The sequence below is a fragment of the Mesoplodon densirostris genome, chromosome 11 (genome assembly GCF_025265405.1).
Source record: "Mesoplodon densirostris isolate mMesDen1 chromosome 11, mMesDen1 primary haplotype, whole genome shotgun sequence".
NCBI lineage: Eukaryota > Metazoa > Chordata > Mammalia > Artiodactyla > Ziphiidae > Mesoplodon > Mesoplodon densirostris.
The window spans coordinates 2,752,705-2,769,547 of NC_082671.1; the positions used below are offsets into that span (position 1 = coordinate 2,752,705).

At 53.8% G+C, this 16,843-nt stretch overlaps 1 protein-coding gene across 3 annotated transcripts; it reads left to right on the forward strand.

Annotated features, from left to right (window-relative positions):
- The first annotated feature begins 3,167 nt into the window (after positions 1-3,167).
- Positions 3,168-15,432, forward strand: HDHD5 (haloacid dehalogenase like hydrolase domain containing 5). 3 transcript variants are annotated; one of them, XM_060113857.1, is made up of 8 exons: positions 3,168-3,284; positions 7,300-7,503; positions 8,388-8,500; positions 9,796-9,889; positions 11,025-11,058; positions 12,429-12,603; positions 14,329-14,517; positions 14,787-15,432. In XM_060113857.1, the coding sequence occupies exons 1-8, from the start codon at positions 3,177-3,179 to the stop codon at positions 15,070-15,072; spliced, it is 1,203 nt and encodes a 400-aa protein (XP_059969840.1). In that variant the 5' UTR covers positions 3,168-3,176; the 3' UTR covers positions 15,073-15,432. The 3 variants fall into 3 exon arrangements, with proteins under 3 accessions (XP_059969840.1, XP_059969841.1, XP_059969842.1); XM_060113858.1 differs by lacking the exon at positions 3,168-3,284 and adding an exon at positions 3,418-3,819; XM_060113859.1 differs by lacking the exon at positions 3,168-3,284 and adding an exon at positions 3,418-3,810.
- The last annotated feature ends 1,411 nt before the right edge of the window (positions 15,433-16,843 follow it).

Genomic DNA, 16,843 nt, shown 5'->3' on the forward strand with positions numbered 1-16,843 from the left:
ATTAATTCAGTAAAGTTGCAATATACAAAATCAATATACAGAAATCTATTGCATTTCTATATACTAATAACAGAATATCAGAAAGAGAAATTAAGAAAACAACCCCATTTACCACTGCATCCAAAGGAATAAAATAGGGACTTCCCTGTTGGTGCAGTGGTTAAGAATCCTCCTGCCAACGCAGGGGACACGGGTTGGAGCCCTGGTCCGGAAAGATCCCACATGCCTCAGAGCAACTAAGCCCGTGCATCACAACTACTGAGCCTGTGCGCCACAACTACTGAAGTCTGTGTGCCCTAGAGCCCACGCACTGCAACTACTGAAGCCCGTGAACTCTAAGGCCCACGTGCCACAACCACTGAGCCTGCATGCTTCAACTACTGAAGCCTGCGTGCCTAGAGCCTGTGCTCTGCAACAAGAGAAGCCACTGCAATGAGAAGCCCGCGCACCGCAACGAAGAGTAGCCCTCGCTCGCTGCAGCTAGAGAAAGCCCACACAGAGCAACAAAGACCCAATGCAGCCAAAAATAAATTTAAAAAAATTAAAAAAAGAATAAAATACCTAGGAATAAATTATACCAAGGAAGTGAAAAACCTGTACACTAAAAAACTATAAGACATTGATAAAAGAAATTGAATACATAAATAAATGGAAAGATATTCCATTCTCATGGATTGGAAGAATTAATATTGTTAAAATGTCCATACTACCTAAAGCAATCTACAGGGGCTTCCCTGGTGGCACAGTGGTTAAGAATCTGCCTGCCAATGTATGGGGCATGGGTTCGAGCCCTGGTCCGGGAAGATCCCACATGCCGTGGAGCAACTAAGCCCATGTGCCACAGCTACTGAGCCTGTGCTCTAGAGCCCATGAGCCACAACTACTGAGCCCACGTGCTGCAACTACTGAAGCTCATGCGCCTAAAGCCTGTGCTCCACAACAAGAGAAGCCACTGCAATGAGAAGCCCATGCACTGCAATGAAGAGTGACCCCCACTCGCCGCAACTAAGGAAAGCCCATGCGCAGCAACGAAGACCCAATGCAACCAAAAATAAATTAATTAATTAAAAAATAATAAAGCAATCTACAGAGTCAATGCAATCCTTATCAAAATTTCAATAGCATTTTTCACAGAAATAGAACAAACGATCCTAAAATTTGTATGGAAACTGAAAAGACCCGGAGTAGCCAAAGCAACCTTGAGAAAGAAAAACAAGCTGGAAGCATCATGCTCCCTGATTTCAAAATGTATTACAGAGCTGTAGTAATCAAAACAGTATAGTACTGATATAAAAACACATAGATAAATGAAACAGAATAGACACCCCAGAAATAAACCCACATATATATGGTCATTTTATTTTTGACAAAGGATCGAAGAACACACAATCAGGAAAGGACAAGGTCTTCAATAAACGGTGTTGGAAAAATTGGACAGTCACATGCAAGAGATGGAAACTGGACTACAGTCTTACACCATACACAAAAATTAACTCAACGTAAAGACGTGAATGTAAGACTTGAAACCATAAAACTAGAAAACATAGGCCGTAATGTCCTTGACATAGGTCTTGGTGATGATTTTTTTGAATCGATACCAAAAGCAAAGGCAACAAAAGCGAAAACAAACAAGTGGGACTACATCAAACTAAAAAGCTTCTGCACAGCAAGGGAAACCATTAACAAAGTGAGAAGGCAACCTATGGAATGGGAGAAGATATCTGTAATTTATATGCCTTATAAGGGGCTAGTATCCAAAATATATAAAGAAGTCATTCGACTCAATAGCAAAAAAAGCAAACAATCCAGTTTAAAAATGGGCAGGAGATCTGAACAGACATTTTTCCAAAGAAGATGCACAGATGGCCAAACACAAATGAAAAAATGCTCAACATCAGTAATTATCAGGGAAATGCACATCTAAACCACGAGATAAAACCTCACCCCTGTTATAATGGCCATCATCAAAGACAAGAAGTGACAAGAGGTAACAGGTGTTGGTGAGGATGTGGAGAAAAGGGAACCTTCATGCACTGTTGGTTGGGATGTAAACTGGTGCAGCCACTGTGGAAACCAGTATGGCCGTTCCTCAAAAAATTAAAAATAGAACTGCCATATGATTCAGCAATTCTACTTTTGGGTATTTACCCAAAGAAAACGAAAATGCTAACTTGAAAAGATATATGCACCTCTATATTCACTGCTGCATTATTCACAATAGCCAAGATATGGAAGCCACCTAAGTGCCCCTCAGTGGTTGGATGGAGAAAGAAGATGTGATAGATATACATAAAATATATAATATATAGTATTCAGTCACAAGATAATATAAAAATTATAATTATAATTTTAAAACTATAAAATATTTTATATCATTATAAATATATTATATATATAAAAAACAATATTATTCAGCCACGAAAAGAAGGAAATGCTGCCCTTTGCAGCAATGAGGATGGACCTTGAGCGTATTACACTTAGAGAAATAAGCCAGAGAAAAACAAATACTGTATAATTTCGCTTGCATTTGGAATCTAAGAAACAAACTAGCCAAGCTCATAGATCCAGAGAACAAAATTGGTGGTTGCCAGAGGTAGGGGGTGAGGTTGGCGAAGTGTGTGAAGGGGTCAAGAAGTACAAACTGGGCTTCCCAGGTGGCGCAGTGGTTGAGAATCCACCTGCCAATTCAGGGGACACGGGTTCGATCCCTGGTCCAGGAAGATCCCACATGCCACGGAGCAATTAAGCCCGTGCGCCCTGAGCCTGCGCTCTAGAGCCCGTAGGCCACAACTACTGAGCCTGCGTGCCGCAACTACTGAAGCCCACGTGCCTAGAGCCCGTGCTCCGCACCAAGAGAAGCCACGGCAATGAGAAGCCCGCGCACCGCAACGAAGAGTAGCCCCCGCTCACAGCAACTATAGAAAGCCTAAGTGCAGCAACGAAGAACCAATGCAGCCAGAAAAAAAAAAAAAAAAAAAAAAGAAGTACAAACTTTCAGTTATCGGGTAAAACTCAGAGACGGAGGCAGAACTACATACAGCTCCCGAGACGCCCCATGACCCGCTCCGCCCCAGACACGGAGGCAGGACTACAGCTCCCGAGGTGCCCCGGGCGCCACCGGTCGCTGATTGGCTGAGCGGCGGTCAGGCGTGCGCGGTGCGCGCAAGAGGCGGCCCATGGCTGCCCTCGGCGAGGCGGCGGCGCGGTGGGCACACGGACTGTGGCGGCGGGCGGCGTGCGCGGCCGCGGGGTTTGGGGGCCGCCGTTTCGCGAGCGGCTCGCAGGTGAGGGCGGAGGGTGCGGGGCGGCGGCGGGAGGCCGTGCGGCCTCGCGGGCCGGGCTCGGAGGAAGGTGTCCGGCCTCCGGACGTCACTCCCCCGGCTCTGCCCGCGTGTGGTGACGTCACGTCCCCTGGGGCCCCGCCGCGTGGATCCCTGGCTACCCGGGGCTCCGTCCACAGAGCCCGGGGCGAGGCGTGACCCCGTCGCTCGCGGGGGCGACGGGGGGGCGGAGACGCGGGCCCCCGTGACTCGCCCACCGGGATGTGATCCAGGAGGACTCTGCGGCCCCCGCCCCGCGGGTCCTGACTTTTTGGACTTTCCCGGTGGAGAGAGGAGGAGGAGGGAAGAAAGGATGCGGCACCGGCTAAGGGATCAGTCCTGCCCGGGCCGCTTACTGCCTGTTTGACTTAAGGCAAATTGCCGCTGCCCCTCGGTGTCCGCGGGGGACCTCTAAACCCGCGGGTGCTCGAGTCCCACAGCCGACCCTGCATCCGCGGACCCGGCACCCGCGGATCCACCAACCCCCATGGTGTGTGAGGTTTGTGATCAGCAGTTGGGTGAATCCACACGTGAGGAACCCGGGGTTACTGAGGGCCGAGTGTATCTTTATTGAAAAATATCCGCCTGTGAGTGGATCGGCACAGTTTAAACCTGTGTTGTTCTAGGGTCAGCAGTACTTAGTTTTCTAAACCTGGCTTTCCCCGTGTGTGTACCAGGGATAGTCCTTACCTTGCAGTGTTTTTGCTAGAGGGTACCTGGGGTACTTTGTGTGATGTAGGTGCAGTACTTTGCACAGTCACCGCATGTAGTAAATTCTCACAAACATGGAGCTGGTTGGAGTGGACAGTGTCCTGGAAGGTAATTGTGATGCTCTTGTTGGAAGCACACCAGCCAGTTCCAGATAAGAAGCAAAAACACAAAGGAACACCTTAGTGGTCCCTTCATTTAAAACTAATCTTAAGACCGCACTTCTTTTTTTTAACTTTTTAATTTTTATTTATTTTTTGGCCATGCCATGCGTCTTGTGGGATCTTAGTTCCCCAATCAGTGATTGAACCCAGGCCCTCGGCAGTGAAAGCACGGAGTTCTAATTCACTGGACCACCAGGGAATTCCTAAGACTGCACTTTTTTTTTTTTCCTTTTTGCGTTATGTGGTCCTCTCACTGTTGTGGCCTCTCCCATTGCGGAGCACAGGCTCCGGATGCGCAGGCCCAGCGGCCATGGCTCACGGGCCCAGCCGCTCCGCGGCATATGGGATCCTCCCAGACCGGGGCACGAACCCGTATCCCCTGCATCGGCAGGCGGACTCTCAACCACTGCGCCACCAGGGAGGCCCAAGACTGCACTTTTTAAAATTCATGTATAGTTGATTTACAGTGTTGTGTTAGTTTCAGGTATACAGCACAGTGATTCAGTTATACATATATATTCTTTTTCAGATTCTTTTCCATTATAGGTTATTACAAGACATTGAGTATAGTTCCCTGTGCTAAACAGTAGGCCCTTTTTTGTTTATTTTATGTTTAGTAAAAAAAAACACACATTTTATCACTGCCACAAATAAGAACTTTAATTAGAAGATCTGGCGTAATACCCAGGACTAGTTAAAAAAAAAACATGAAGTGAGAAAGAAGAAAAATCAAAATACAGATACAGAAGAGAATGAAAAGAAAAAAGAAAAAAAAAAGAATGAAAAAAGAAATCTAACCCTATGTCCTTTTCTCGAGGTGCCTTCACTCAAAAAAAATTTTAATAGATGTTATTCTTTTAGAGCAGTTTTAGGTTTTCAGGAAAGCTCAGCAGAAAGTGTAGAGAAGCCCCACATACCACCCCTCCCCCTGTTTCCCCTCTTGCTGACATCTCACAGGAATGTGGCATGTTTGTTAACAATTACTGGGGGCCTTTCATTTCTAGGTGGCTGGGTGCCTGGTTCTCTGTGTGCACTCACCTGAGGGGTTGGGGGTCGTGGTTACACACTGCACAGAACAGATGAGGGAGCGTCGGGATATTGCGTTGGGGATATTGCTAAATTGTCCTGAGACTTTCTTGTTCTAAGTAGCAGGGTCTGTGGGTTCTGTCTAAGAGAGCAAATCTTGTGACTATTTAGGATATGGCCACTAAGACCAGTAAAACTGTATGGTTAACTTTGGCAGTCATCAGCACAAACAAGCTGTTTTATTTTTTTAACTATGTAATTGTCAAAAATCTAAGAACAATATTATGAACTCTAAAACCCATCTTCCAGATTCAGCAGTTGTTAACATTTTGCTGCACTTGCTTTGCTTATCTCCCCCCCACACTTTTTTTTTTTTTTTGTGGCTCTAAGATTTTCAGACAAATTCCTGATTTCTTGTCGTTTGGACCCTAAATTCTTCTGTGTGTACCTTTAGGAAAATAAGGGTATTTTGAACATAAGCACAATGTGTGTGCGATGAAAGTGGCTTGACTTAGCTGGCACCAACAAAAGGAAAATGACAGACAGGTTAGGTTGGATTTTTCTGACAGCTGAAAAACATCTTGTATGTTAACAGACAGTTCATAAAATAAGAAATGGGATGAATTTTTAAAAAGGATAGCGTTCAACTTTGTAAATCCAAGAAATGCAGATTGAGAGGAGATAATCACTTTTTTAAACTTTGAAATTAATAAGATGTTTGATACTTAAATTCTTTGATACTGTGAAAATCATCCTTGGCAAGGGTACCAGGGTCCATGTGAGTTGATACTGTTTTGGAAAACAATTTGTCAGTAGGTGTTATGTCATTGTAATGTTTGCACGTTTTTGGCTTATTACTCTTGCTTTTAAGAATCTAGCTTAAAAGGGCTTCCCTGGTGGTGCAGTGGTTAAGAATCCACCTGCCAGTGCAGGGGACACGGGTTCGAGCCCTGGTCCTAGAAGGTCCCACATGCTGCGGAGCAGCTAAGCCCATGCACCACAACTACTGAGCCTGCGCTCTAGAGCCCGCGAGCCACAGCTACTGAGCCCACGTGCCTAGAGCCCGTGCTCTGCAACAAAAGAAGCCACTGCAATGAGAAGTCTGCGCACCACAACGAAGAGTAGCCCCCGCTCGCCGCAACTAGAGAAAGCCCGCGCGCAGCAACAAAGACGCAATGCAGCCAAAAATAAATAAATTTTTTAAAAAAGAATCTAGCTTAAGGAAAAGTCCTTAATATGGAAAAATCAGTAAGCATGAAGAGTTCCTTATAGCATAATTTGTAGTAGCAGAAATGTGGAAAAACCTAAATGTCTGAAATAGGGGAAACCTAATGTTAGCGGAGTATTAACTCAGGATGTTATGTAGCCAGAAACGTGTAGTCGGTAGGTCTGTGTGTATTGATATGGAAAGATAACCAAGGGATACCAACGAGAAAAAGGAAGACGGAAAAGAAAGCACAGCATAGTACCACTTGTGTGTTAGCTAAAAGGTAAGAAAGTAGAACCATCCATGAAAAGTTTCTGGAAAATACACAAGAGGGGATGGTACTGGGTGGAGGTGGAAGCAAGAAACTTAAAAATTCTTTTTCTGTATCATCTGTAGCAACTGAGTGTTTTTTTAGAAAACTCTGTGTGTGTTGTTACGATAAAACAAAATTCTAAAAGATGGTTATGAAGGCTGTTGTAACAGATAAAAATGCTTCATGTCAAGCAAAAAAAAACAAGATGCAAAATTGTACATATAAGGTGCAGTCATGGCCGCGTGACAAATGTAAGAATAGAGAAAGGACATGAAATACTGATCGGTTGTTTTAAAGTGCTGGGTTTGTTTCTGAATTTCTCTATTTTCCAATTTAAAAAATTCCTTTATATTAATTATGCAAAAATAACTTTAACAAAATAGTTATATGCTTAAAAATACCTGAAAAGGCTTAATTCTTTGTTGCAGATGGATTTGTCCTATCGGCAACCCCAAGTCCTCGCCTTGCGTTCGAGGCCCGGGCCGGCCCGAGGGTGGGGATGAGGCTCCCCTGTCCCCTCTGCCTCGACTCAGGGGCCGTTCTCATCTCCCCTCCGTGCAGAGCCCTCCTACCTTCGGCTTCCTGTTGGACATCGATGGGGTGCTGGTTCGGGGCCACCAGGTCATCCCCGCGGCGAGGGAGGCCTTCCGCAGGCTCGTGGACCCCCAGGGGCAGCTGCGGGTGCCCGTGGTCTTTGTCACGAACGCGGGGAACATCTTACAGTGCAGCAAAGCCCAGGAGCTGTCAGCCCTGCTGGGCTTCCAGGTAAGGAGCGGCCGGAGACAGGAGGCTGAGGACCTGGTTCCCGTGGAGCCCCCTCTCCAGCCCTGTGTCCCCTGCCCTGTGGGGGGACAATATGGATGAGCCCAGTACACATCTTCCTGCTGGAAAAATAACTTGAAGTTCAAGGCCAAACTCAGAGGGTAGAGCCTCATCAGCAGGGTCATTTTTTATGAAAACGTACGTGTTGAGCACAGAAATCCCACCTGTGGACTTGGCCGTTTCCATCTTTCCTCCTGGCCTCAGGGTCATGTGTTTCTAAATCTCCGTGCACCAGGTGGGACTCTGAAGTGACAGCCCTCGTTTCTCATAAGTAAGATGACACAGCTCAATGAGCTCTGTCTCTTGTCACCCACCTGCGGCTCCCACCGTCCCCGCATTGACACGTTCTTTGTTGGCAGTGGATTTCGTTCTTGGAAGGAGTCCTTTGGAACCGAGAGAGTAAATCCCATGCTGATCAGCTGGGAGACACTGCCTGGGGAGGAGACCGGTTCCTACCCTGGTGTCCGGACAGTGGGGTTGCCATTAGCATAAATGCTGAAAAGCCAGGTCTTTACGTAGAACTGAAAATAGTCAGAGGTGGAGGCGGGTCTGAGCTCATGCACGAACCCTGTGGTTCCCAAGTCAGGCTGAGAAATCGGGGTGTTGGGAGCTGGGCCGGTGGGGCCCACAGTGGCCACATCTCCTGCGGGCTCTGGTGTCTGGGTCCCCTCACACCTGTCGGGGCAGCTCTGGAAGGGTTGGGCCCCCCTTCTGGGCAGGTTTCTCCTTCCTGGGCCAGGGAGCCAGCTCCCTGCTGCTGCCCTCACCTGCCCTCACCTGCCCTCACCTGCGTGTCCTCTGCTCTGCATCTCTCGGCTGCCCTGCAGGTGGAGCCCGACCAGGTGATACTGTCCCACAGCCCCATGAAGCTCTTCTCACAGCATCACGACAAGCGGATGCTGGTGTCTGGGCAGGGGCCCCTGGTGGAAAATGCCCGAGCGTATCCTTTTGCTGCTTCCTGCTCTGCTGTCCTTGCCCTGCTGAAAGGACCGGGGTCAGGAGCTCTGGGCGCCCGTGGGAGGGAGGGAGGGAGGGCACCTCCCAGGGTGGCCAGCCCTGGCGCCCGGGGGTTCCCGAAAGCCAGCCCACCTCCTCGGGGCCTGCTGGGCAGCTCACAGAGCAGATTCCTGCCCGTTCCCTGCAGAGTCTGACTCACTGGGTCTGAGAACCCAGGCGGTTCTGTGGTTCGGTTGGGACCCACGGCTCCCTGAGCGCGTCTGCAGGGAGCTCAGCCCCGGCGTGTGCTCAGTGAGGACGCGTCCCTGCTCTGAAGCAGCTCGTCCTCTGCTGCTTCCGCAAACCCAAGAGAGCTGAGCACCGCCTGGGCGTGGCCGCGCCCTCGGGGGGCCGGAGCAGCACACGCTGGCGCTTCATCAGGGCTCCTGCTCGAGGTGGCGGAGTGACACACCAGGAACGGCGCAGGAGCGGTTAGGACAGCATGTGGCCAGAGGCTGGGAAGAGCAGAATGGGTCCGAGTGTCACAGATGCTGGGGGGGACCACCCTGGAGCGGGGGTCACCTGTGGCTTCATGGGGGCTGGCTGTGCCACAGGAGGGGACGTAGCTGGGGAGCCTGCCGAGAGGAGGCTGGGAGGATGCCCGGAGCAGGAGGCCGGGATGGGGTCGGGTGGGGAAGGGGGCCAGGAAGGACAGCGCTGGGCTCAGGAACCTCAGACGTGGACGCTGAGGAGTACGGGTCTGTGCGGGTTTTATTGCTGATGGAAGCATCATTCTGGGGAGATGTGTTTTGAGGTGATCTGAGCCTGCGTCCAGTTAAGACTGCCAGTGGGGACTGAGGACAGGAACACGGCGGCAGGTGTTGGAGGGTAAGGCTGCAGCGGGCGTGCTCCCTGCGGCCTCCCTTCTGGCTGAATCCGGTCCATCGTCCAGATTTAGCTCCGGTCTGGCTTCTCCAGACTCCGCTCAGCTTCCTCCCCGCCGAGGAGTCTCCTCTGAACTGTCCTCAGAGCCCTGGTTCTCGTGGCCCTGGGCCAGCGTGAGCTCGAGGACGGGGCTTCCTGTGTGCCTTTGCGCGGGCGGTGCCCAGAGTAGGCCAGGCCCCCAGGTGTCCCCACCGCCTGCGCCCACGCCTGCCTGCAGCGCTCCTGGTCGGCGCTGGCCTCACGGGGCTCTCTCTGGGGTCGGGGCGGGTGGGGTTGATGTGGGCTGCGGTGGGCCCCTCACTTTAAAGGCGTCTCCCCGGCACTGGGCAGCTTTGCTTCCTGACCTCCTTCCAGATTGGGCTTCAAGCACGTGGTCACAGTGGACGAGCTGCGGGCGGCCTTCCCTGTGCTGGACATGGTGGATCTGCAGCGGCGGCCCAAGACCACGGTAATGGGACACGCTCGGGCCTCCCCGCTGGCCCTGCAGCCCTTGCCTCTCCGAGCTGCCTTCTTCCGAGGCCTTTATTCCCAGACACACGTTGTCGGGGGTGGTGAGCAGGGCTGTCCCCTCTCTTTCCAGAGCCCTCGTGTCCCCTCCAGGTGGTAGTTTTGTGATTTACCAGCTTTCCTAGAGTCGCTTGGAGAACCGCTAGTGTTAAGTTAATCGCTGCTCTGCTGTCCTGGAGCTCCTTACAGAGGGCCGGCCTGGTGGCAAGTGGCTTCCTGGGAAAGTGGCTTCCTGGGAAAGCGCTGGCGGCTCTGAGCGTCTGCTCGGGTTCCTTGGGGTTTGGCTCATATTTGAAGCTTATCTTTTCCGACCAGCGGTCACGGGGCCTCTCGTTGACCCTCTAGGGTGACCGCCCATCTCCTGATGCCCCTTTGCCCTCTCCTTCCCTGCGGGAACTCTCTATCACAGAGTGTCTGTCACCGCCTGTTCCGTGCATGTCAAAGTTTGATGAACTGCAGTTACAAACAGGCCTGCTTTTGTTTGTCTGTGTAGCTCTAGTCCCCCCCCGAGCTTTCCGAGGGCTCCCCCACCTTTGAGCTGCGCACGTTATGTGCAGAACCAGGTGCCAGAGTTGGCATGGCTCTCAGAGCAGTGCAGAGACAGCCCCGCCCCCTGCCCAGGGACGCGGCTCGCCCCAGGTCTCAGCTGGTTACTGGCAGAGCTGAGGGCAGGGGAGCTGTTCCTGGAAGGACTGGGCCCCCAGGCGGTGGTCCAGTGATGGCCCTGCCTCCGGAGTGACGTCAGGCTCCCGTCCCTTCCTGGGCTCACCTCGTCCTCTGCCACCTGATTCCAGACTCTCATCTCCTGTCCTTGCTGGAGGAGGACAGCTGAGCAGCCATCCCCTCCCTGGCTGACCTACACGCTTGATGCCCGCCGGCCTGGGGTGTGGCCGGCCTGAGCGCGCTCTCCTCCTGTCCCCTTGGACCTCTGCCCTCGGTCCTGTCCGCTTCTCCTCGGCCTGGGCTAGACCGAAGGGTCTTCCGTCTGTCAGACACATGTCTCTCCTCCCACCCCTTGGAAACCAGGCGTGGAAGGTGACCGCGGCATTGACGGGCTTGTTCTTTGTCTCTCGCAGCCCCTCCCAAGGAACGACTTCCCTGCGATCGAAGGTAATGAGGTCCCTGCGCGATGTGGGCGGGCTCTCCCTGCAGGCCCTGCAGCCTGGCGGTGTGGCTGGGACGTTGGGCGCTGGGTCTCCTGGGCTCTGGTCTCGGATCTGCCAGTCACTACCTCTGAGACGTTAGCTGCTCATCTTTCCTTCCCCGTGTCACTTGCCCTATTGTTCCAGAAAAATCATAAGTGTAGAAAATCTAAGTGTGGAAGGGTACCTAAGGTGACCTGGTCCAGTGTTTCTCAGCCCTGTTAAACCCAGCTCTCCCTGGGTAACAAAAATATTGTAATGTCCCCTTTACTGCCCTAAGTGAATTCTTTCCTATACACAAATATTAAAAATTAATTAATTCATGGTAAAGCCCTAATCGTAATAGGGAGAAATAAAAGGAAACGTTTTTTAGTAAGGTCATCTGCATTTCAACGTGTAGTAATTATCCAAGAAGGCATAATTAGGTAGTGAAATGATTATACCAAAAGTAGAATCCCCGTGAACGGTACAGCTACAAACGCAGTGTGTTTACAGGTGTGTTTCATTGGTGACTCAAATTAGGAGCAGTGTTGCAGCTGGTGATGTGGTTTTCCAAAATGGGGAGTAACTCTTGGTAAAGTTTTGAAAAAACAAAGTACGTCTTCTCTTGACTAACATGATAGTTGCATTTTTGGAAAAATCAGTGTTTATGAAAAGTCTACCAAAAAATACTTTGTGTGGAATGGAATTAGGGTTTAGGCTCAGTTAATTATAAGCAAGTTGTTCTCCTGTGTGAGTGTCAGCTGTTAATAGACGTGGGGAAGGTTTTGACTCTGCAGAACTGTCCTGAGCCTCTTGCATCCCAGTCTTCTCCTGGGCCTCCCCAGGAGTGTCAGTCCTTGCGACAGCAGAAACATGTCCCGGGGGTGGCCTGCGCACTGGGGCCACGGTCTGGCCCAGCGCCCCGGTCTCGCAGCTGGCCTTGGCAAGGCGTGTGCAGCATGGCTTCCGTGCTCCGTCAGGCCTCATTGTATCCTCCTCCCAGCGTGGGTGTTGTCCTTGTGTAGCTCAGGAAGCTTAGACACGGTGAGAACTGGCCCACAGTCCCAGAGGGACGTGGACAGCGTCAGGCCTGTGACCCCGTCTCCCCGCCATGTGGCCAAGTGACCCCTGGGGCTTGGGGGACATGGCTGGGCGGGTGGGGTGCCGGGCAGGGCGTCGGTCAGCAGGGGCTGCTGCTTCTCTGCTTCTAACCCTCAGGACATCCCGGTGGAGCCCCTCCTGGGCTCGGCTTCGTCCACCTCCTGGGACCCATGCCCTCAGCAGGGCTGTGCACCCCCAGCCTCCCAAGTCCCTTCCACGCCCGGCACCCCGGCTCACCCCGCCCCCACTCTGCAGGGGTGCTCCTCCTTGGGGAGCCCGTGCGCTGGGAGACGAGCCTGCAGCTGATCATGGACATCCTCCTCAGCGATGGGAACCCCGGCACCGGTCTGGCGACGGCCCCCTATCCCCACCTCCCTGTCCTGGCCAGCAACACAGACCTCCTCTGGATGGCTGAAGCCAAGATGCCCAGGTGAGGACTCGGGGTCCCTGCCTTGGCCCTGGGGGCCACCTCCAGCTGCCTCCTGGGCAGTCCTGCTGACGGCGCCTCGAGCCGCCCCAGTGCTCTGGGCTCAGACCCCTCCTCTAGGCCCTGGAGTTGCCATGGTAACCTGGCCTCTGGGAGCGGTCTCCAGGGTCACTTCACACACTGATTGATAAACGAAAACTACCACTTACTGAGCACGGAAGGTGGATCGAGATGGTCTTTAACCCCCGGCCCCGACAGAGTCTCACAGGACGTGCTTTTTCTGGCTAGTGGAACCCAAGTGATGCTCAGTTCCTGTTACCCAGCTGCTCTTCCCTCACTGCCTTCACCCTGTGGCGCTGGCTCCTTCACTTCTTTGTTTCCTTCTGCCCATAAGACGTTGGGGAGGGGAGAGTAGGAGTGATTCCGAGGCCCCTGGACCAGTCACTTCCTCAGAGGCCCTCAGGCTCCAGGCAGGGCCCCACCCCGTCCGCCCCGGCACTGAGCACAGCACAGGCTGCTGTTTTGCTGGCCCTCAGGTTGCCCTCCTGGAAGGGCGGCTGCTGGTGCTGTTTGGCTGCTCTTGTCTGCGAGGCCAAAGTCTGGAGTTTCGCCCCCTGCCCTGCGTCCCAGTGAGCTGTGTGGTGGATCCGTCACTGAGGGCCTGAGAGCTCAACACGGAGCCCAAGGAGATGGGATCACCGTGTTCTCTCTCAGGTGCATTTCTGCAGCTCGAGGTCAGGTATTTTTTCTGGGACATTCTTCCTAGAGTTCGGGTTTACTGACACTAGGTGAAGGGGGTTGGTTATGTAGGCTGTGGACTGAATGGCAGGAGGCAAATTACTATTTATAAAGCAGATTTGAGATCACTTTTTCATTCAATAATTTCAAAATTGAAAGTAGAATTCAGTATATAAATTAAGTGACACTGAAATGTAACTTCAAGATACTGAACAGTATCCGATAGGATTTGATTTAGCAGCAAGGGATGAAAACCCAAAAGAAAAGAATCTTAAACGAGATGGAAGTTTGTTATTGTGAAAAAGTCCCCCCATCAGGGACACAGGCACCTTAGCCCTTTCCTATGTAATCCAAAAGGGCTGCCTGATCTCCAGCCATCATGTCAGCATTCCAGTCAGCAGGAGGGAGTATGGGGAGGGTAGAGAAGAGGACCCCCTCCCCAGTTTCCAGGCTGCTTTCTAGGAGGTTAGTCCGGCACCTGTGATTTCATTGGCTCTTAGGCTGTAGCATAGTCACTGGCCATACACTTAGCTGCAGTGGGGGCAGACGGGTGCTTTCTGACACGCGGTGGCAGTGCGCTCAGTGAAATTGGCACCGAGGAGTGAGGTGGGATGCCAGCCAGTATTCTGCCCAAGTCCAAGGCAGAATTGAAGCTGGGTCTCTGGTTCCAGCTCCACACCTTGGGCAGTTTACTCCATCTCTGGGCCTCAGTTTTCTCACCTGTGCAATGAGGAGAATGAGCGCCATCTCATCGGGCTTCTCTAAGGGTTGAACGTGATGTGCCATCTCCAGCGCTGGGACAGCGCTCAACAGACGTTGTCAGATAGTCGCAGGCCATCAAGGCACATCCTACGTGTGACGGCCTCTCACCAGAAGTGATTCACTTTGCCCTGTCACCGTGCTCTGTGCCACCGCGAGAGGGTGTCACACAGGGCAGGTCTGAGCCTTGCGGCCCGGGGAGGGGACCGAGCGCGGCTTTTCCTCTGGCAGGTTCGGCCACGGCACCTTCCTGTTGTGCCTGGAGGCCGTTTACCGGAAGGTGACCGGCAGAGAGCTGTGCTACACGGGCCTGATGGGCAAACCCAGCCTCCTGACCTACCAGTACGCGGAGGGCCTGCTCGCCAGGCAGGCGGCGCGGCGGGGCTGGGCGGCCCCCATCCGGAGCCTCTACGCCGTGGGGTGAGCCCCGCCCCCTCCTCCGCCCCTCGCAACACGCCCCCCTCCCCCAGTGGTCACCCCTGGCCCCCGTGTCCCCACCCTTCCATCCTCGAGATGCGCCCCCCTCCCCCAGTGCTCACCCCTGGCCCCTGTGTCCCCGTCCCTCCATCCCCGAGACACACCCCCCTCCCGCAGTGGTCACCTGCGGGCCACCTCCCTCTCCACCCCCCCCACCCCCCCGCCGTCCCCGCACCTCCACCAGCGCACTGAACTGTGCCTTCTCTCCCCAGTGACAACCCCATGTCCGACATCTATGGGGCCAACCTGTTCCACCAGCACCTGCAGACGAGGCGGGAGGGGGCGGCCCGGAGCTGCGCCGCCATCCTGGTGTGCACCGGCGTGTACAGCCCCCGGGCCCCCGGCCCCGCCGCTACCGCCCCCGGTGGCGAGGGGCCTCCGTTCCACGGGCACCGGGACCTTGGCTTCAGCCCGGGGCTCCTGCAGGCGGCCCACGTGGTGAGCGACGTGCTCGAGGCCGTGCAGCTGGTCCTCGGCAAGGAGGGCTGGGCTCTGTAGCAGGGAGGGAGGTGGGCCCGCTGGCCGCCCCCTGTGCCCCGCCTCCCCGCCAGCGCGGTGACACTCTCGCTCCTCCTGGGCGGGGCCGCACGATTGTTCCCAGGGTAGCATTTGGGTAGCAGCCTCAGATTTTTCTAGGCTGGTTCCTGTCTGCCTGTGCTGGCAGCCTGACCCCAGGCTCGTCCTCACTCTGGGGGTCTTCTGCAGAAGAGGAGGCGGCGCCCGCCTCTGCCCGCTGCCAGCACGGGCTGTAACTCACTCTCAGACACTACTTTTTATGGTAGTTTAGCTTATTGCCCAGAGACTTTGGACTTATTTTTTTAAGTTAAAATAATTGTAATAAATACTCATTTTGCTGTCTCTTGTGAAGCTCTGTCTGGAATGTACTAAAAAGTCCTGTGGGGGAAGACTCGTGGGCCGGCGGGGTGGGTGACCTTGAGGCCCAGGTGTTGGTGGCATTTCGGTCCCGTGAGCGCTGACCCCAGCGCACCGCAGTCGGCCGCGAGCCCCGGGGCCTGCCGTCGACTTAGCCACTTCCCTGACGTGGAAAGAAAGAGGAGCTTTTCCTCTGGTGACTCTGAACCCGTGTGTCTCGTACTCCTCCCTGTCGCGGTGGCCCAGTGAGACCCGTTGGCGCGGCCCCCGTCTAACCCCAGCAGCACCGGCCGGCTGCTCCCTCCCCTCTCCAAACCCTTGTCCCTGGGCAGCACCTGGGCTCCAGGGAGAGGCGAGCTGTGCCCTGCCCTTGAGCACCAGGGCTGGGCCAGCCCACCTGCAGCCCCAGCGCCCCCAGACAACAGCTCCTCCCTGCGTGCAGCCCGGCCTCACCTGCAGAACACCCGGGCCAGGGCCCCTCCAGCCCCCGACGCCCCCAGCAGCCTCCCCACTGGTCTACCCCAGAGGCCCAGTCAGATGGGAGGTCTGGTCTCTCAGAGGGTCAGGCCCCCTGTGACTTCTCACCACAGCACGGGTGCCCCCCTTCCATGCTGTTCCACCACTTCCCCTCCACGTCTCGTGGGTCCCCCACGTGCCCTCCTGCCTCGGGGCCTCTCGCACTCGCGGTTCCCCTCCTTCCGACATCCGCGAAGCTCTGTCCCTTTTTAAGGATGTGGGGATTGTCCCCTCGGAGAGACTCCCTCAACTTCCTATAAAAAGCAGCACTCTGGGACTTCCTGGCGGTCTAGCAGTTACGGCTGCGCACTTCGCTTCAGGGGGCACGGGTTCCATCCCTGGTTGGGGAACTAAGATCCCACGTGCTGTGCGGTGCAGCACAAAACAAAAAACAAAAAGAGACAAAAACAAACAGTGCTCTCTGCTGTTCTGCGTCACGCTCCCCACGGTCCTTATCACCCCGTGACCTGTACTTACTCCTTATTGCCCGTCTTCTGCTAAAATACAAGCGCTGTGGACTGTCCACGCTGGTTCCTTCTCGAGTCTCCACACCCCCACGCCGGGCGCTTGCAGACCCTGTGGGGCGTCCCACGTCACAGGCAGATGTGGCTTCTCGCCTTTCTGTCCCTGGGGGTGGGCTGGGGCCCCAGCTCCCTGCTCACAGCCACGGAGCCGAGGGCGATCCCCTCCCGTCTCCAGCTCCTTCCTGTCTGGACCGGCGCTGGCGATGTGGATGTCCTGTAGGAGCTATCTTAGGTGCCTCACTGTGTCATGTAGGATTTTGTTCAGCTGCTGGTTTCAGAAGCCTGACCACAGTGGCTTGAATGCTTTCTAAGCGTCAGGACGTTCAGAGCAGGCGTCTCAAGCACTCCGCTTGCCC